The 21,758-nt window shown below is 41.6% G+C and overlaps 1 protein-coding gene across 3 annotated transcripts in view; it reads right to left on the minus strand.

Annotated features, from left to right (window-relative positions):
• The window catches only part of LOC122554117 (cAMP-dependent protein kinase catalytic subunit beta), a 197,368-nt gene that overhangs the window by 14,859 nt on the left and 160,751 nt on the right, over nucleotides 1-21,758 (minus strand). For all 3 annotated transcript variants that reach the window (XM_043698626.2, XM_087990385.1, XM_043698624.2), the window contains 3 exons: nucleotides 16,197-16,295; nucleotides 5,222-5,304; nucleotides 1,978-2,104 (listed from right to left, as the gene is read on the minus strand). In XM_043698626.2, coding sequence (XP_043554561.1) covers nucleotides 1,978-2,104; nucleotides 5,222-5,304; nucleotides 16,197-16,295 — 309 coding nt within the window. The remainder of the gene's footprint in view (nucleotides 1-1,977; nucleotides 2,105-5,221; nucleotides 5,305-16,196; nucleotides 16,296-21,758) is intronic.

A 21,758-nucleotide genomic window follows, 5' to 3' on the forward strand; every position in this document is an offset into this window, starting at 1 on the left:
AGTGCAGGGAAATGGGGTTAACGTGGATGGATGTTTTGGTTGGCATGGACCAGTTTGGTCCAAAGGGCCTGTGTCTGTGCTGTAGGACTCCATGAGAACACATTCCTTGGATCACATCATAAAAAATCTGTTTAAAATGGAGACCTGTAATCTTTATTTTGTTGTGCACAGCAACATGACAAAAATCAGAATAAAGGCAGTTTCACTTTACCATTGAGATAATTGTGGCAATTAGCAGTTGGCTGAAGATAGAAGCCAGAGACCTAAATTATATCTTTAATGTAAATAAGTTGGTAATATGAAGATCCAAAAATGGAAATGGGGAGTATCGTAATACAATATTAGAGGGCATAGATTTAAGGTCATTGGCAAAAGGTTTAGAGACGTGAGGCTAAACTTTTTTGCCCAGAGGGTGGTGGGAACCTGAAACACACTGCCTATACGAGTGGTTGACGCAGAAATCCTTGTAACTTTTTTGTAGTATTTAGATGTAGATTAGATTAGATTAGATTACATTACAGTGTGGAAACAGGCCCTTCGGTCCAACAAGTCCACACCGACCCGCCGAAGCGCAACCCACCCATACCCTTACATTTACCCCTTACCTAACACTATGGGCAATTTAGCATGGCCAATTCACCTGACCTGCACATCTTTGGACTGTGGGAGGAAACCGGAGCACCCGGAGGAAACCCACGCAGACACGGGGAGAACGTGCAGACTCCACACAGTTAGTCGCCTGAGGCGGGAATTGAACCCGGGTCTCAGGCGCTGTGAGGCAGCAGTGCTAACCACTGTGCCACCGTGCCACCCACCACTTGCAATGTCAAAGCATACCCAGCTATGGGGCCAGTGCTGGAAAATGGGATTAAAATAGTGGGTTGTTTTTGACTAGCGTGGACATGATAAGCCTTTTTCTGTACTGTAGTTGACACTACAATACAAATTCCAAGAATGCATATCAGATCCTTTTTAGTGTTCTAACATTAAAATAATCTTCCTACTTAATTGGGCAAATTTATTTCTATGTTATGAAGTGTACAATTTGGTCACCAGCTTGTAGAAATCATGTTTAAATCACTCAGTATTGCAGGGTCATTCCTGATCTCTGGAAGTGCCCCAGCCCCAGGAAAGTGTTCCAGTGCGGGCTGAAAGAAGAAATTCTTAGTGATGATGGTGGGAGAGTTATTGGAATATAATGGCTGATTGCAGGTGGAGAATGTGTAAGAAACGTTCTTGCGTGTTTCCTTTAAGTATGCCAATAAGACAACCAGAAACCACAAGTATCATTTCCTGATCATGTTGATCATTGAAATCAAACAAGAGGGCAACTGAAAAGAAAATTGCAAGACTTTGAGGGGTGGAGAAACAAACAGTGGATCTTCCATTGGGCAGAGAAAGATATAAATATACATGTTAGAATCTTAAGCCAGTACATATTGCTTGTCAAAACATCGAAGGGTGACCAAAGTCATGTCTAACCTAGAAGCTTTCTAATTTAACACTTACATCTATATGGAAACAGTTGCCTATAACAATTTAGATATAATTTCACTCCCAACTCCAACACAGATGTATTCATCAACCGGTCACAGACCAATGTCCCTGAAAAATTACTGATTTTTAAATAGAAATATAAAGACCAAAGTTCAAATCCCAAGTCAGGGTCAGGATTCTTCTTTAGAGCCAGCAGATACTGCAGAGCTGTCACACATTCTCAAATGAATCAATTTAATAAACTGCATAAAGACAGGTTCAATAAAAAAAAACATTCTTCAGAGGTTGGAGGAGGGTAGTTCAGAGGCTGCTATAGTGCGATGGGGTGACACTAATTAAGTTAGCTTTAAAAATTAAATTGCAGACACAAAAATTCTTTCCCCATTAAGGCGTAAATGATTATCCAAGATAACTGAAATTCTTGGAATTTGTTTGAAACTCAAAATTGGCAAAGATCATTCCTCAATACAAACACTATACCTGGATATACCCTTGTTGGTCAATTAAAAGATTTTCAGGCTTCAGGTCTCTGTAGATGAGGTCTAGTGAATGGAGGTACTCAAAGGTCAGGACTATCTGAGCTGCATAAAACCGTGCATGAGGTTCACTATGAAGAAAAATCAATTAGCTTAAATTATACATTCAGTAATCAATTTAACAAAAACTAATAATACAATTAACAGGCTAATACCAAAATATACAACATATGAATACTAGATTACAAGATACATAAAGATCAAAGCATTGCAATTAATCAGTTACTACATTACAAATCTGACTAACCAAAGGAGTTAAAAATTTCAATTTATCCACTGACTATGCATAAAACCTTTTAAAAGATTTTTCAAGAAATTGTATATTAGTGAGACAAGAATGGGAATCTACACACTTTCACAACGGATATCCACCATTACAAAATTTATAATTTTGCATGTTACAGTTCTTCAGCTCAGATGGAGGAGAATTATTCATACAAGTGCCCCTTCAAGAAGTGTCATTGTGCAGGGTCATACTTTAAAACCTTAAGTGCACACTAGGCAAATGTTGACAATTCACCCTGCTGAGTGTCATCATTTGAGAATACAGTTAGAATTGGGTTTGGACCCATCTTTACAAAGAGAAAGGCCAACTGAGGCTGTGGCATTTTTTCTTCTCGATCTCAGAAGTCTTAGCAAACGTTCAGTGAGGAGGTATTTTTTTCTTGCACCTCATTCTTTTATGGATCAGGATATTGGTTGACAGACAGTAAATCTGGTTCAGTGTGTGACATTAATGATTCAGTGCAGGCAGGATGCATTTGCTCTCAATCATTCTATTCTGGTCTTGTAAATAACAGATAGAGTACCTTCAAGGAATTCAATCGATGGTATTTACACCATGGATACCTTGGAAATACTACCAGCACTTATGGACTCAGTACTGAAAAAAGGAATTATAGTGGATAAAAGCACACTAATTCACCCCATAATTTCCTAAACTCTGTATAATCTAAACTCAACACAATCAAAGTAATTCATCACGATGTAAAGGAAAATACTGCACTCTCCAAAAGGAGAAACTAACTTGTCAGATTTAAATTGACAAATAATTTGTTTTTGAGCTCAGTATATTAAAACCAGAACTTGTATAAAACAGTGTACGCCAATAGTTTATAGACAAACAAACTTCAACTGACAGGGTTTTGCTTATAGAGGTTGCTAAATCAGAGCCGGTAATCAAAACACACAAATTAAATTTCAGATTCAAATACCAAAAATGTATTCAATACAATTTGGGTTATCAGATCAAAACAAGACAAATTATTGATGATGCATTTCCCTTGCGATATGGAAGGCTGCAAACCTGTGTGGTTGTTGCTGATGACAAATGAAAAATAGGCTGACTAGAAAGAGAATGCTGCTATAGCACAAAAAGGATGGATCTGCCCTCAGTTCATAACTATCCCAAATAACCTTTCACTCCCTTGCTTATCAATAATCTTACCACCACAGCCTTCAAAATATTCAAGGACTCTACTTGCATCGCTTTTCGAAGAGCAGTGTTCCAAAGACTTAACTCTCAAAAAAAAAGCCCATTTTGCGTTTTACTTTGCTGAAACCTTATTTTGAAATAGAAGCCCCACATCCAAGATTCTCTCAAGAGGAAACAGCTTCTTCTAACCCACCCTGCCAAGACCCTTTGGGATCTTCTATGTTTCAATCACATTGCCTGCTAATCTTTTAAACTCCAACATATGCAAGTCTAACCTGTCAATCTTTTCCTTAGGAGATAATATTTATTAAAATGATTTGGATGAAAATTTAAGAGGTATGATTTGTAGGTCTGTGGATGACACAAAGGTTGATGGTATGATGGACAGTGAAGGTGGTTACCTGGGAAAGCAACCAAGATCTTGATCAACTGGGGCCAATGGGCTGAGGATTGGCAGATGGAGTTTTAATTTAGATAAGTACAAGTTGTTGTATTTTAGTCAGGCAAACCAGGACAGAATGTACACAGTGAATAGTAGGGCCCTGGGGAGTGTTATAGAACAAAGATCTGGGGGTATAGGTTCATAGCTCCTTGAAAATGGAATCACAGGTAGACAGTGCAGTGAAGACAGGGCATTGGTCAGAGCATCAAGGGTATGGAAGTTGGGTCATCTTATTGCAGCTGTACAAGACGTTGGTGAGGCCACATTTAGAGTACTGCGTGCAGTTTGTCCTCCTATAGAAAGGATATCAAACTACAAAGAGTGCAGAAAAGAATTATTAGGATGCTACCTGGACTGGAAGGTTTGAGTTATATGGAATATTGGATAGGCTGGGACTCTTTTTCCTGGAGCATAGGAGACTGAGAGGTGGCCTTATAGAGGTTTATAAAATCATGAGAGGCATAAATAAGGTAGATAGTCGACAGCTTTTCTCCATGTTAGAGGAGTCTAAAACTTGAGGGCATAGGTTTAGGTGAAAGGAAGGGATATAAAATGATTTGGAGGGGCAATTTTTTCATGTACAGCATGGTGAGTGCCTGGAACAGGCTGCCAGAGGTATTGGTGGAAGTATAATTTTCTAATTTATGAAATATTTAAAAACAAGTACTTGGATGGGATAGGTATGAGGGATATTGAATAAACACAGATACGTGGAACGAGTTTAAATTGTGAAAATTCGGTGGCATGGGCAAGTCAGGCGAAAGGGCCTGTTCCCGTGCTGTAGACCACCATGATTATGACTATAACTAGCCCATTCCAGGTTAGTCTTGTAATCCTTCTCTGAAGTGCTTCCAATGCATTTACAACTTTCCTTAAATAAGGAGAGCAATACTGCACACACTATGCCTAATGTAATCTTAATGTCATTACAATAAAGCAAGTGTCTACTTATGTATTAAATTCTCCTCGCGATAAGTAATACTATTCTATTAGCTGACTTATTTAATTGCTGTACCTGCATACTAACCTTCTGTGATAAATACACTAGGGCATCAAAGTCCCTGTGCATTTAAACTCTACAGTCTATCATTTAGATGACACACACCTTTTCCATTCATCCTGCCAAAATGGACAACTTCACATCTTGCCACATTATATTCCATTTGCTCATTCATGACCTGTATCCCTTTGCAGCATCTATTTCATTCTAACTTACTCTCCTATCTTTGGGATCATCAGGAAAGTGAGCAACCATACCTCATTGATAGCCACATCCAAATCATTAAATAACCAAATAGATGCAAACCTTACCTGAACCTTCCAATTCTTCTAAGATGTGAAAACATTTCACCACCTGGCACATACTCCATCACCATATACAAGTTAGAGTTGTCCTGAAACACAGTGAAGGTATTTTATATACAAGTTAGTGTACATGAACAGTCATACAATCAGTTAATCACACCCATTAAGCTCACGGTAAGTTACCTTAGCTATACAGTAAGCCAACTCCCACAATGATTTATTTTAAAAAGGTTGACACTTTGTAGAGAAAAAAAAAATATTCTTCCATACTTTTGTATTGTTCTGATTTCTTAAAGGTTAAGCAAAGCAGTGAGGTAAGATTAAAGTCGGAACCCTTTCAAGCAAGGTGATCTTATGAATAATTTAACAGAAATGATCAGTGCCAACTTCAAGAGTAGTGCTGGTGGTTGGATTAGTTTTAGCAGTAAGCAGACCTTAAACACAATCAATTAGCAACCAGAAAGTGTCAACGCACTTGAGTAACAGTTATCAAGTCGTTCAAAGTGAAACCAAAGCTCAAAAGTAATTACATTTTATGGAATACTTCAGAAGTATTAATTGGACAGTTATAAAAAGTCTTCTAGAAAATATTTAAATAGAGGAAGAAATTGCAGAAAATATAATATTTAAACATTCTAATGCTCATGGAGTAGTGGGCACTACAAACAGTAACAAGGTATTTGAAGAAAATATACTGTTAGATTCTTAGACTGATATGCCATAAAAATATTTGGATAAAACAAGACAAACAGGCTTCATTAAAGACCAGCAAGATAAGCAATAAAAATTGAAAGTACAATCTCAGCAGGTCTGGCAGCATCTGTGGAGAGAAAACTGAATGAAACAATAACTGTTCTTCTCTCCACAGACGTGGCCAGACCTGTTGAGTTTCTCCAGCACTTTGTCTCTGTTTCAGATTTCCAGCATCTACAGTTGTTTGTTTTTATTACAGCAAGATGAGCAAGCAGCTATGGCAACAATTTAGGAGGGGGTATGCAAGTTCAAACAAAAGATGTCAATATTTAAAACAAAACTACCATTGGACTGTGAATTACAGATCAAATGGGCTAAAACCAATCCTGGGGAAAATGTTTGTGCACTGCAAAGAATGCTAACACTGATCAACTAGTAAGACACAGCCTATTTGGTTCTCTTCACTACTCTCACTATTCACATAGTGCACGGAGGAGCTTTTGGTCAAGTTGTGAAAATTGTTGACACCAAACTTGCAGAAGAACAAAGGAAATCGGAGCAGGAGTAGGCCATCTGACCCCTCGAGCCTGCTCCGACATTCAATAAAATCATGGCTGATCTTTTCATGGACTCAGTTCCACTTACCCTCCCACTCACTATAACCCAAATTCCTTCAGTGTTCCAAAAATTCGATCTTTATTTTGAAAACTAGACATCAATTGCTCCACTGGGCAGGACTTGTGCTCAAATGATTATTTTTTAAAACAGATTTCAAATCACTCAAAAGCTGGGGTGGGGGAGGGATGTGTGGAGACAGAGTCTGATGGTGGATAAATTTAATCTGCATTCACAAATGTTGCGCATAATAAAACAGGACATAGACCATCTACACATGATTACAGAAATTACATCAGAGAAACAGCCAGTTAATCCATGTGGTCAATGCTGGATGAACAGATGTGCAAAAACAAGAGATTTCAGTTTATTAACCAAAACAGTCAGTCAATTCAAAACTGCGATAAATAAAGTTGTTCACGCACTGGAATGATCTCAAGCATGCTTGAAGTGATCCAGAGAAAAACAGATGTTTGAATGCAATCTAACTCGCAAACACTGACCAATTTGGCCATATAAGGGGAAAATCCTGAATGATACTGGTGGCGTACACAGGACCCTGCAGCTAAACAAGGCATTCTTCTTAAACCACTCCCTCCCTCTCAACTCAGTATTAAATCCCTCCTTCCTCTGTTATGCTGTATATATTCCTACATGGTGCACTGCAGAAACTCAGCAGTCCAAAAGCACATTCCCACCGCAAGGATTCCAGGATTGAGAAGCGTAATAAGAACAGAACACCATAACCTGCAAATTTGGTTCTCAGAGTTAATATCTGGGAATTCTCATCTATACTTTGCAACACAACATCAGCACAGAGACTGAAGGAGATCTGAAGAACAGTCACATTGGAATCAAAACATTAACTCGGTTTCTCTCGCCACAGATGCTGCCAGGCCTAAATTTCTTCAGCACTTTGTTTTTGTAACACTAGGAGAACTGCAGCTGTACAAAGAAGGTCTACTACTCAGACCAACTAGAAACAGGCAATAAATTTGGCCTAGAAAGTTTAAAAGAGTCCAAAGTTACTTGGCATAACTTTCTTTAGAAAAAGAAACATATCTTGGAAATCTAAATTCTATTATGGTAAATCAACAAATCAAGCAGAAGGCTCACTTACAATTAGCAATACAAGAGTAGATGGAAAGTAGAGCACTGAATATATTCAAGGTTGAGAGAATCAGACAGACCTTACATCTGCAAGGAAATCAAGGGTTACGTGGGATGTGCAAGGAAATCAAGGGTTACGTGGGATGTGGCAAATGGAGGGAGTTGAAGGCACCATCAGATCAGTCACGATCTTAGTGAATGGCAGGATAAATTGAAAGAGGCCAAATCACCTACTAATCATAATCTGAAGTAGTTTCATACCCCTCAAATGCCATGTTCATTTCGGTCACCAAGATACAATGGAAATAAGATAGAACTGGATTGCCAAGCATATCCCTTCCACTCACATCTCCCCCACTATCACCAAAACACAGGCCAAACAATGAGTACACGAAAATGACTGCCAGCCAAAACTACTGATGATACATCAATACCATAAAAAGGGCTTGGCTGAGATATTCATCGGAGGATTAAATCTGCAGCTGACATGAACTATATATGGTCTCTCATAGGATGATTTGATTTACTTTTGCTCATTTCTAATTCTGTGCAATATATTCATACTATACAGAATGTCATACTTCTAAACCAGGCACTAGTCAGACCACACCTGGAATATTATGAACCATTTCAGATTCCTTATCGAAGGAAAGGTATATTGACATTGAAGGCAGCCTAGAGGTGGTTTGCTAGGTTGATCCTGTGTATGGTTGGACTACTTTATATGAGGAGTTTGAGTAGGTTGGGCCTGTACTCATTGGAGTTGAGCAGAATGAGAGATGACCTTATTGAAACATTCAGGATTCTTAGTAGGCTTGACAATCAAGCCTACTACAAACCGACCGACTCCCACAGCTATCTGGACTACACCTCCTCCCATCCTGCTCCCTGTAAAAACGCCATCCCATTCTCCCAATTCCTTCGACTCCGCCGCATCTGCTCCCAGGAGGACCAGTTCCAAAAACGCACAACCCAGATGGCCTCCTTCTTCAAGGACCGCAATTTCCCCCCCGACGTGGTCGACGATGCCCTCCACCGCATCTCTTCCACTTCCCGCTCCTCCGCCCTTGAACCCCGCCCCTCCAACCGCCACCAGGACAGAACCCCACTGGTCCTCACCTACCACCCCACCAATCTCCATGTACAGCGCATCATCCGCCGTCATTTCCGCTACCTCCAAACGGACCCCACCACCAAGGATATATATCCCTCCCCTCCCCTATCAGCATTCCGTAAAGACCACTCCCTCCGTGACTCCCTCGTCAGATCCACACCCCCCACCAACCCAACCTCCACTCCCAGCACCTTCCCCTGCAACCGCAGGAGGTGCAAGACTTGCGCCCACACCTCCCCCCTCACCTCCCTCCAAGGCCCCAAAGGAAACTTCCATATCCGCCACAGATTCACCTGCACCTCCACACATATCATCTATTGCATCCTCTGCACCCGATGTGGCCTCCTCTATATTGGGGAGACAGGCCGGCTACTTGCGGAGCGTTTCAGAGAACACCTCTGGGACACCCGGACCAACCAACCCAACCACTCTGTAGCTCAACATTTCAATTCCCCCTCCCACTCCATCAAGGATATGCAGGTCTTTGGACTCCTCCATCGTCAGACCACAACAAAACGACGGTTGGAGGAAGAACGCCTCATCTTCCGGCTAGGAACCCTCCAACCACAAGGGATGAACTCGGATTTCACCAGTTTCCTCATTTCCCCTCCCCCCACCCTGTCTCAGTCAAATCCATCAAATTCAGCACCGCCTTCCTAACCGGAGATCTTCTTCCCGACCTCTCCGCCCCCACCCCAGTCTGACCTATCACCCTCACCTTGACCTCTTTCCACCTGTCACATTTCCGACGCCCCTCCCCCAAGTCCCTCCTCCCTACCTTTTATCTTAGCCTGCTGGACAAACTTTCCCCATTCCTAAAGAAGGGCTTATGCCCGAAACGTCGATTCTCCTGTTCCCTGGATGCTGCCTGACCTGCTGCGCTTTTCCAGCAACACATTTCCAGCTCTGATCTCCAGCATCTGCAGACCTCACTTTCTCCTCGAAGGGTAGGTCTTGCCTTACAAGTCATATTGAATTCTTTGAGAGGTGACCAAGCATGTGGATGAGGGTAGAGCAGTGGAAGTAGTATACATGGATTTTAGTAAGGCATTTGATAAGGTTCCCCATGGGAGGCTTATGCGGAAAGTTAGGAGGCATGGGATAGAGGGAAATTTGACCAGTTGGATAGAGTACTGGCTAACCAGTCGAAGTCAGAGAGTGGTGGTAGATGGTAAATATTCAGCCTGGAGTCCAGTTACAAGTGGAGTTCCGCAGGGATCAGTTCTGGGTCCTCTGCTGTTTGTAATTTTTATTAATGACTTGGAAGAGGGAGTCGAAGGGTGGGTCAGTAAATTTGCAGATGATACGAAGATTGGTGGAGTTGTGGATAGTGAGGAGGACTGTTGTCGGCTGCAAAGGGACTTAGATATGATGCAGAGCTGGGCTGAGGAGTGGCAGATGGAGTTCAACCCTGTCAAGTGTGAGGTTGTCCATTTTGGAAGGACAAATAAGAATGCGGAATACAGGGTTAACGGTACGGTTTATAGTAAGGTGGAGGAGCAGAGGGATCTTGGGGTCTATGTTCATAGATCTTTGAAAGTTGCCACTCAGGTGGATAGAACTTGTAAGAAGGCCTATGGTGTATTAGCGTTCATTAGCAGAGGGATTGAATTCAAGAGTCGTGAGGTGATGTTGCAGTGTACAGGACTTTGGTTAGGCCACATTTGGAGTACTGTGTGCAGTTCTGATCCCCTCACTTTAGGAAAGATGTGGAAGCTTTGGAGAGGGTGCAGAGAAGATTTACCAGGATGTTGCCTGGAATGGAGAATAGGTCGTACGAGGATAGGTTGAGCGTGCTAGGCCTTTTCTCATTGGAACCGAGAAGGATGAGGGGTGACTTGACAGAGGTGTATAAGATGATCAGGGGAATAGATAGAGTAGACAATCAGAAACTTTTCCCCCCGGGTACAACAGAGTGTTACAAGGGGACATAAATTTAAGGTGAAGGGTGGAAGGTATAGGGGAGATGTCAGGGGTAGGTTCTTTACCCAGAGAGTGGTGGGGGCATGGAATGCGCTGCCTGTGGGAGTGGCAGAATCAGAATCATTGGCGAACTTTAAGCGGCAATTGGATAGGTACATGGATAGATGCTTAAGCTAGGACAAATGTTCGGCACAACATCGTGGGCCGAAGGGCCTGTTCTGTGCTGTATTGTTCTATGTTCTACGCAGAGAGTTGTGAATGCATGGAATGTGTTGCCAGCAGTGGTGTTGGAAGCAGAGTCATTAGGGACACTTAAGCAACTGCTGGATATGCACATGGGTAGCAGTAAGTTGAGGGGTGCATAGGTTAAGTTATATTATTTTACATTAGGATTAAACCTTAGCACAACATCGTGGGCCAAAAGACCTGTTCTGTGCTGTACCTTTTTATGTTCTATACTCTATGGGCAAGGAAACTTCCTGCTGATTACCATGTACTGTCCTCCTTCAGCTGATGAATCAGTACTCCTCCATGTTGAACAACACTTGAAGGAAACATTGAGGGTGATCAGGGCACAAAATATACTTTGGGTGGGGAATTTCAAAATTCACCATCAAATGTGTCTTGGTAGCAGTCCTACAGATCGAGCTGGTTGAGTCCAAAAGGACATATCTGCTAGACTGGGTCAGAGACAGGTGTGAGCATCTGTGAGCAACCAACAAGCATCCTTACCAATCTGCTCAGTACTGACCCTTTGACAGTGCGAGATTCCCTCAGTACTCACCCTCTTAGAGTGTGGCAATCCCTCAGTACTGATCCTCCAACAGTGTGGCACTCCCTCATTACTGATCCTCCAACAGTGTGGCACTCCCTCATTACTGAGCTTTCAACAGTGTGGCACTCCCTCAGTATTTGTCCTCTGACAGTGTGATTACAAATAGATTACTGATAGTGACCTCATGATGTTGACTCAAAGGTAATTTTATATTCATTCACTCCTCCCTACCTTTTATCTTAGCCTGCTGGACAAACTTTCCTCATTCCTGAAGAAGGGCTTATGCCCGAAACATCGATTCTCCTGTTCCCTGGATGCTGCCTGACCTGCTGCGCTTTTCCAGCAACACATTTCCAGGCTTGACAATCAGGAAGGGAATCAAGGTTTACAGGCAAAAAAAAAAGTAGGAAAGGGAGTAGAAAATTATCAGTTCAGTTATGATCTCATTGAATGGCTGGGCAGACTCAAATGGTACAAATGACCTATTTTGTTCTCCTACGTCTAATGATGCTTGATGCAACTGCAATTAATTTGAGACAGCAAAAAAAAGAGTTTTGCTGCTGTAGTACAACCTTTTTGTGACCACAAGGCTCTACTGTTTGAGTAACAATTTAAAATATTTTGGCAAGTACATGGGATCCAGTTCTGCCAATCAATTAGATCATGGTTGATTGGTACGGAAATGCTATTTACTTCTGCTTGTTCCATGTCCCCTGATAAGCTTACCACAGAGAAACGATGGAATTTCTCAATTAGATTATCCCTCAGCTTTTCAAACATAAGGGAATGCAAGTGGCTCAGTGGTTAGCACTGCTGCCTCACAGCGCAAGGGTCCTGGGTTCGATTCCGGCCTTGGGTGACTGTCTGTGTGGAGTTTGCACATTCTCCCAGTGTCTGCATGGGTTTCCTCTGAGTGCTCCGGTTTCCTCCCACAATCCAAAGATGTGCAGGTTAGGTGAATTGGCCATGCTAAATTGCCCATAGTGTTCAGGGATGTGTAGATTAGATGCATTAGTCAGGGGTAAATGTAGAATAGTAGGGTGAGGGAATAGGTTAGGGTGGGTTACTTTTTGGAGGGTCAGTGTGGACGTGTTGGGTCTAATGGCCTGTTTTCACACTATAGGGACTCTATGATACTTTGGTAATGCTCAAAAGCTCTGTCATTCTGTATTTGTACTGTCGACAAGGTCAATATCTCTGTCCAAGTGCCCAAAATGCAATTGTTACTTTCTGGTTTCACAAATCAGACCCAGGTTCAAGCAGAAAACCATGAACATTGCATCTATTTCAATTAGCACAGCTCTGCAGCCATCTAACATACGAAATATTGAAGTACAGTCAAATTATTTTCTCTCAGACCTGCATGTCATTTCAACTCTATCCAGTGCTACGTCTGATGTAACAGCAGCCAAGCTCTCAATGTGTTGTCAGGTTAGAATTCAAAGACTAGCTTCATAGCCTATAATGCAACTGACAAACTCAACTTTTAACTCCAGAAACATCCAAGTTGTAGGGACCTTAATAGAAACCAGTCTCTGTACTCAGTGTGCTTTCAGGGAGCGGTGAGGTATAATTTTTTTTGAGTGTGAGTGGTCATTTAATAAAATTAAGATAGGTGTGTGCTGGGGTTGAAGAGAACACCAGAAGCTGCAGGAAACAAGGAAAAAGAAATCCAAGTTCTCTCAACACAACAACAGAAACTCTAACAGGTCAAATCAACTGGTTTTAGCTGTCTCCAAGCAGAATGCCACACATGCAATGCATTAAAAATGCACGCGTCACAAGGCACACCATATGTTGACCAAATTATGGCAACAGAAAATCACTATGAGCTTCACTCCAGGCAGTCCCCAGGTTGTGAAAAGATTGCTCTCGAGTCTATTCGCAAGTCAGTTTGCACTCAAGTCAGAACTTGATGTAGAACAATATAAAATAGCCATTTCTAAGTATAGGAAACGTTCAGATGTGGAATCTTTAAAATTACACCACGTTTGGGATCAAATTTGTAAGTACAAGCGGTCATAAAGGACTTTGCTTTTTCTTAAAACAGCACAATGGAGATGTCCCCACCGCTACAGTTTGCAAAACTTGCAGTTGGAAGCTGTATTTGTGGCATGCTGTGTAGAAATTGAGAATTAACAGGCTGATTTCAATCAACATGAAGGAGGGGGGGGGGGGGGAGGAGGTTGCCACCTGCTGGAGGCTGCCGAAGTCCGACAGTCAAAAGGGAAGAAAAGAAGGAGAAGACGACAAAAAGGAACACTTGGAGGAAGAAAATGACAAAGAAGGGAAAGAGGAGGAGCAGGCAGAGAGGACGAAATCCGGCTGGAGTGTCCTACTCCACTGCATTTGTGGCCTGTAACATCTTTAATTACCTTGTAGTTTCCAGAATCTGCATATCCTTCACAAAGCATGGTGAATATTGACATTTTACCACAGAACCACGAATGGTGGTTGCCAGTGGAACCTGTTACCTAAGAAAAGATGGATCTCTGCCTGAAAGGTCTTCTTAATACTTGTCTGCACCCCTTTCATTTTCTGGACAGCTACATTTTTCAATGATGGGCATCACAATAAAATGTTACTGATTAGAAAGGCACAATTACATTTAGTGTCACCTCTAAGACTGAGACAAATTGCAGTGTCAGCCCATGTTATCAACCTGCTACACTAGATGAATTTGGATACTGTGGAACAATGCAAATCAAACAAATTACATACGTATTACTCAAGAGATAAGTTAAGTAATGAAATTAATTGTAGTGAAAGCCTTGAGAAACTGCATTAATTCTTAAGGTCAGTTAGGAACAGCAACAAATGCAAGCTTTGCCTGCGATGCTCACACCTCATGAAAATTAAAAAAACGAGCGTTAGTATACTCATTGTACAGAGTTAAAAATCACAACACCAGGTTATAGCCCAATAGGTATATTTGGAAGCACGAGGCTTTTGGAGCACTGCTCCTCCATCAGATCTCACAATTGGTGTCATTAAAGTTCACTTGAGAATGTAACTCTAAAAACGTTTTGCGATTTACATGTGAAAGAACTGAAACCAACATGTTCATTTTAAAAGATGAAAGACTTAAACAATCCAGGTCTTTTTCAATATATAATTTCAGTTACATCACACTGTAAACTGTTGCTAAAATTCTGTGTCTTACAATCTTATAGTTTCCCCCCCCCCCCCACCTCACCTCACACATATCCTCACATATGGATGAGGAAGGATAACACTTCGAATGGGACAACACATCCATCCTAGGACAAGCCAAACAAAGTCACGTACGAGAATTCCTAGAAGCATGGCATTCCAACAGGAACTCTAACAATAAACACACTGAGTTAGACCCCATCTTCCACCCCCACCCTTTGAGAAAAGGAACAGGAATTGACTTCACCACAGGAAATATCATCACCACAGGAAATATCATCACCACAGGAAATGACATCACCAACCCAAAGAAACCCAAAAATATAAATAGAAAGCAGAAATTTTCAGTATTGCTTCACCTGAGGCCCACTGAAGATGTTACCTAGTAGGGAACGAAACATCTGGAAATGAACCTTCCAGCTCAGCAAGCAAACCTACATCCAAAACCTCAAAATGAGCTACAAATCTTCTCAAAACTCACTAATCATACTCATTGTATGTACAGAGGGGAAAAGGAAAGTGGTCTTTTTTGTAGATGGGCCTTTCTTCATGCATTGCACTGTAATAAGAAGGGTCACAATCCAATGTCATTAAAGCACTGTCAAGGGCGGTGTTGCTTTTCTCCTGCAAAGAAACTTACTTGCCAATGCTGATATGAAAGACCATGCGGACAATGCCCAAAATAATGAAAGCCAAAGTCATTATAAACACATCCACCTGCACTAGTTGTACCATGAAAATCTAACTGGGCAAGTAACATCATGTCTTCTGTAAAGTGAACAATGCCTTTTAAAGCTATGGAAATTAGTATGCTTTCAGTTTGTGATTAGGTGATAATTTGTGGAATATGTCAAACACCAATTTATGTTGAATACAACAGCTTTATTTCAGCATCAACGATATCTTATGCTATTATCAAAACACTACTTGCAAACAGAAAGGAATGGAGTTGTGCACAAGGGGATTAATATGCAGCTTTTGTTAATAGCCCATAAGCAACTGATTAAAGTGTAATGAAGGGATTAGTTAATATTTATAAGTAAAACGATTATTGAAATATAATTCACAGATTTAACAATAGAGGGGAGGCAACAAATGTCTAAACTGTTAAAGCCTAATGAAGCATCAATAGTCGAAGTCATTTGTTAATAGATTACAAATAGCCACACTAGAGCCTCCATAATTAAAATCAATATATTACAGATTTCCAAACACATCAGGAATGCATCAAAATTGCAATAATGAAAAAACATGAACAATCCATGACTTGCCAAATCTCACGACCTTCCACTGAACAGAAGTTGAAATCAGGTTTTATAAAATTGAACACAAGTTTGTAACTCTACAGCAGCATCTATATAGAGTTCCTTTAGTTTACCATCAAACAACTAGTGGGAAAAATTCAGTTTTTACAGCAGAGTTTCAAAGAACGATCTTTTCCAAACCTCTTCCAGTGCATTACAGGCTTCACAATTCTCCCAGCTGAGCAAATAGCTAATAAGTTTAAAGGTTTTAAAATAAACATTTCAACCTAAATGAAAACAGAATGAGAATAGATGTACAACATTGTTCTTCTGATGTCGGAAATGAATATTTACCTTGAAGGAATACTCCAATTTCACAAGAAATGGGAAGTTCACAGCCTGCAATATTCTTTTCTCATTGAGTGTGTGTTCTATTTGCTTCAGTTTGACAACCTAAAGAAAAATAATATTACAGAACATTTCTGAAGGGATCACCATGCAAGTTTAATTCATAGGAGGATATAGTTAAGGCTCAACCATTTAAACATGAAATGAAGTTCAGGTTAACCGATGAATCTGTATTCAATGATCATACTCAAAGAATTCTGCTCAAAATTTGATATCCGGCCTTCTAGAAGGGTGGAGAAGGGAAATGAGTCTTGTCTGTGGGTTTCAATTTGAGTCAAATTAGCATGCAGAGATAGGCAAAATATTGCAAAATTTGTTCACACCAGTTTTTTTCTTTCCTCTATTGCTCTTTGGGGCACAGGGTAAGGTGTAATATTGTTGAAAACAAGACTCATCACACTGTCTCCTACTCTAGCTCGCTCTTTCACAGGATCTGAAAACTGTGAAACTCCTTACCTTTCAGTGTTCCCTTCCTCCTATAATCTACAGGCTTTTTAAAACGTGATCCTGGCATCACCTAATCACTGCGTGGCAAGTTAGCTCATCTTCTCTACTACTCTTTTCAACTTTTGGTCCTGCATAGTGTCCTGCACTATGAGCCCTGGCCTCTCACATTTCACCTAAGTTCTCAATAAAAAAAAGACAAGAAATAAATAAGAACATTAAGTAGACAAACATTAACTCTGAAGATTCACTATCAAAGTTTGTTTCATAAAAGCCCCATACAAGTCATTCTCAAAAGTGACTGGATTAGTAGACAGTCTCATTGTTTGCTGTTTTTCAGGGCGATAAATATTAGACAGAGCCACATTTCAAAAATCCTTACTGGAAAATGCATGTATAATAAAACAAAGAGAAAGTGCATATGTCAAAATAGGGTTGACCTTGACTATAGCAAGGCCCACACATTGAATCGGTATGTGAAAATGGCAGCTGAAAAATGTGGGGCTGGAAAAGTGCAGCAGGTCAGGCAGCATCCAAGGAGCAGGAGAATCGACGTTTCGGGCATAAGCCCCTGAAGAAGGGCTTATGCCTGAAACGTCGATTCTAATGTTCCTTGGATGCTGATTGACCTGCTGCGCTTTTCCAGCAACACATTTTTCAGCTCTGATCTCCAGCATCTGCAGTCCCCACTTTCTCCTATGTGAAAATGGCAACCTGGGATGAGTATGAAAGGGTTCACTTGATCAGAACACCATCCCATCATGTATTAGAACCATTTGGAGATTGGAGGAAAGCCAAAACTAAATTTATATCCTATATTTAATATGCCTAGTACCTTGGAAAGGTTACACAAGCAATGTAGAGTTTTAAATTGAGCCACACTTAATAGAGCAGTTAGTAGTCGGTTTGTTCTACAGCAGACCACAAAGTGTCTACTTTTAATTCATTTTCCTTCCTGTATTTAGCATACTAATCATGCCACTGATAACAGGAGGGAGCAGGGACATTAGTGAGATTGCTGTTCACTTTGCATGGATACATTGTTTCAATTTAATCCCACTAGTATTAGCAAGTTAGTTTATAAGAAAACTAATATTGCTCTTGATTGGCATCGAGCACATTAGTGTTCAGTTGTGCGGCGCAAAGGCTTAGCTCAGTGTGAAGTGAATGTTTAGCACATGGCCTTCACTGCTTTTTACATTGGGTCCCCACTCCACTAACTGCATCCTTGTGGTTAAGCTTACTTAGCACATTGGTGAAAAAAATTACATTTATGGCACTGTGTTTTAATGCACAAATGAAATCAGTGTTTTTTTGTCTTAATTTATCACCTCAAATTGCTCTGGTCAAAGTGGTAGGTTTATGCTCGGCAGGATGTCAAACTATGGATACGGGCCTGAAAATAACTTTTTCCAAACACAATCCAAGTTTGCAAAGACAGAAATGTAGCACAGCCAGGCTCCGTGTTCTTCAGTAGGAAAATGGCTACCATCCACCATTGCACTGCACTGAATAACTATGTCATTTCATATAATAATCTTTAAACCCACCACAAAAGGAACAAACATCATTCATTTGAATTGTAATAGGAGACTTAGTCAAGATCCTGCAGCCACTGTGTTTGTTTGCAACAAAATGGAATAAAAATCCTCTGTACCTACAGAGCACGCAAAGCTAGATATGATGGTCTGAAATTCAAACATGTACATTAGCAAGAAGAATAGGCCATTCAGCTCCTTCAGCCTGTTCTACTTTCTTCTTTATTTAAGTATTCCTGCAACCAGAATATTGCAAAATCTTGAATTAAGTATTTTCAACTTGATCTTGGAAAAGAATTCTAACCTGTGCTCACTTTGGTTTATGATACTCACCATCTGTTTCATTGGAAGTCACTGATCTGAATCACATCAAAATATGTTGTTGTGGTTCTGTTCGCCGAGCTGAGAATTTGTGTTGCAGACGTTTCGTCCCCTGTCTAGGTGACATCCTCAGTGCTTGGGAGCCTCCTGTGAAGCACTTCTGTGATGTTTCCTCTGGCATTTATAGTGATTTGTACCTGCTGCTTCCAGTTGTCAGTTCCAGCTGTCCGCATGGAGAATTCAACACAAAGGTACACAGGAAAGCCACACACACAGACCAAGTCCTGAACTACGAAAGTAACCACCCCAATACACACAAAAGAAGTTGCATCAAGACACTGTTCAAAAGGGCCACAACACACTACAGTACACCAGAACTGCAAAAAGAGGAAGAAGAACACCTATAAAATGTATTCGCCAAAAACGGATACCCGCGCAATTTCATCAACAGATGCCCAAGGGAAAGTCAACGGAATGAGGACATGCCACAACCCAAAGGACTAGCCACACTACCATACATCAAAAACATTTCTGAACTGACAGCCAGACTACTGCAACCACTAGGACTCATAACAGCACACAAACCAACAGCCACTCTCAGACAACAACTCACCAGGACAAAGGACCCAATACCCAGCATGAGCAAAACCAATGTAGTATTCAAAATCCCATGCAAGGACTGCACAAAACACTACATAGGACAAACAGGAAGACAGCTAACGATCTGCATCCATGAACACCAACTAGCCACGAAACAACTAGCCACGTGTGGGCGGCACGGTGGCACAGTGGTTAGCACTGCTGCCTCACAGCGCCAGATACCCGGGTTCAATTCCCGCCTCAGGCGACTGACTGTGTGGAGTTTGCACGTTCTCCCCGTGTCTGTTGTGGTTTCCTCCCACAACACAAAGATGTGCAAGTCAGGTGAATTGGCCATGCTAAATTGCCCGTAGTGTTAGGTAAGGGGTAAATGTAGGGGTATGGGTGGGTTGCGCTTCGGTGGGGCGGTGTGGAGGTGTTGGGCCGAAAGGCCTGTTTCCACACTAAGTAATCTAATCTAATCTAATCTAAACACGACCAGCTATCCTTAGTAGCCACACACACAGATGACAAGCAACATGAGTTCGACTGGGACAACACTATTATAGGACAAGCCAAACAGAGAACAACCAGGGAATTCCTAGAGGCATGGCACTCATCCACAGATTCAATCAATAAGCACATCAACCTGGACCCAATATACCAGCCACTGCAGCGGACAGCTGGAACTGACAACCGGAAGCGGCAGGTACAAACCACTATAAATGCCGGAGGAAACTTCACAGAAGCGCTTCACAGGAGACTCCCAAGCTGTAGTTCTTCACTTTACACCCTTTTTCAGGTTGCCTCACTCAATGAAACTCCACATTAATATTGCGAATATAGCTAGGCCAGTATGCATTCTTAGCAAGAGGACTGCCATTTGGTATGTTACGATTTAAAGGAGTTTAGTAAAGCACTTGAGATAAGAAATCAAAAGATGTGGGAGAAGGGGAAAAGGGGAGGAGAGAAGCATGGGGAGGAGCCATATAATAATGGAGGAGGAGGGGAGTCAGAAGGCTGAATGGCCTATTCTTGGTTCTATTTTGTGGAGGTGCTGATGTTGGGCTGGGGTGGACAAAATCAGAAGTCATGGAAACCAGGTTATAGTCCAACAGGTTTATTAGAAATCACAAGCTTTCAGAGCGTTGACCCTTTGTCAGGTGAAACTTCAGCATGCCGAAAGCTTATAGAGGCATAGAGATGAACAGCATGGAAACAGACCCTTTGGTCCATCCCTGTCCATGCCGACCAGATATCCCAACCCAATCTAATCCCACCTGCCAGCATCCGGCCCATATCCCTCCAAACCCCTCCTATTCATATATCCATACAAATGCCTCTTAAATGTTGCAATTGTACCAGCCTCCACCACATTCTCTGGCAGCTCATTCCATACACGTACCACTCTCTGCGTGAAAACGTTGCCTCTTAAGTCTCTTTTACATCTTTCCCCTCTCACCCTAAACCTATGCCCTCTAGTTCTGCACACCCCGACCCCAGGGAAAAGACTTTGTCTATTTATCCTATCCATGTCCCTCAATTTTGTAAAACTCTATAAGGTCACCCCTCAGCCTGCAACGCTCCAGGGAAAACAGTCCCAGTCTGTTCAGCATGTCCCTGTAGCTCAGATCCTCCAACCCTGACAACATCTTTGTAAATCTTTTCTGAACCCTTTCAAATTTCACAACATCTTTCCAATAGGAAGGAGACCAGAATTGCATGCAATATTCCAACAGTGGCCTAACCAATGTCCTCTACAGACGCAACATGACCTCCCAACTCCTGTACTCAATTCTCTGACCAATAAAGGAAAGCATACCAAGCACCTTCTTCACTATCCTATCTACCTGCGACTCCACTTTCAAACAGCTATGAACCTGCAAGCCAAGGTCTCTTTGTTTAGCAACACTCCCTAGGACCTTACCATTAAGTGTATAAGTCCTGCTAAGATTTGCTCTCCCAAAATGCAGCACCTCGCATTTATCTGAATTAAACTCCATCTGCCACTTCTCGGCCCATCTGGTCCAAATCCTATTGTAATCTGAGGTAACTCTCTTCGCTGTCCAATACACCTCCAATTTTGGTGTCATCTGCAAACTTACTTACTTACCTCTTATGCTCGCATCCAAATTATTTATGTAAATGACAAAAAGTAGAGGGCCCAGCACCGATCCTTGTGGCACTCCACTGGTCACAGGCCTCCAGGCTGAAAAACAACCCACCACCACCACCCTCTGTCTTCTACCTTTGAGCCAGTTCTGTATCCAAATGTCTCGTTCTCCCTGTATTCCAAGAGATCTAACCTTGCTAATCAGTCTCCCATGGGGAACCTTGTCAAATGCCTTACTGAAGTCCATATAGATCACATCTATTGCTCTGCCCTCATCAATCTTCTTTGTTACTTCTTCAAAAAACTCAATCAAGTTTGTGAGACATGATTTCCCACGCACAAAGCCATGTTGACTATTCCGAATCAGTACTTGCCTTTCCAAATACATGTACATCCTGACCCTCAGGATTCCCTCCAACAACTTGCCCACCACCGAGGTCAGGCTCACCGGTCTATAGTTCCCTGGCTTGTCTTTACTGCCCTTCTTAAATAGTGACACCACGTTTGCCAACC

Source organism: Chiloscyllium plagiosum, unplaced genomic scaffold (genome assembly GCF_037043375.1).
Source record: "Chiloscyllium plagiosum isolate Xiang-an unplaced genomic scaffold, Cpla_swu_hap1 HiC_scaffold_9, whole genome shotgun sequence".
Lineage (NCBI taxonomy): Eukaryota > Metazoa > Chordata > Chondrichthyes > Orectolobiformes > Hemiscylliidae > Chiloscyllium > Chiloscyllium plagiosum.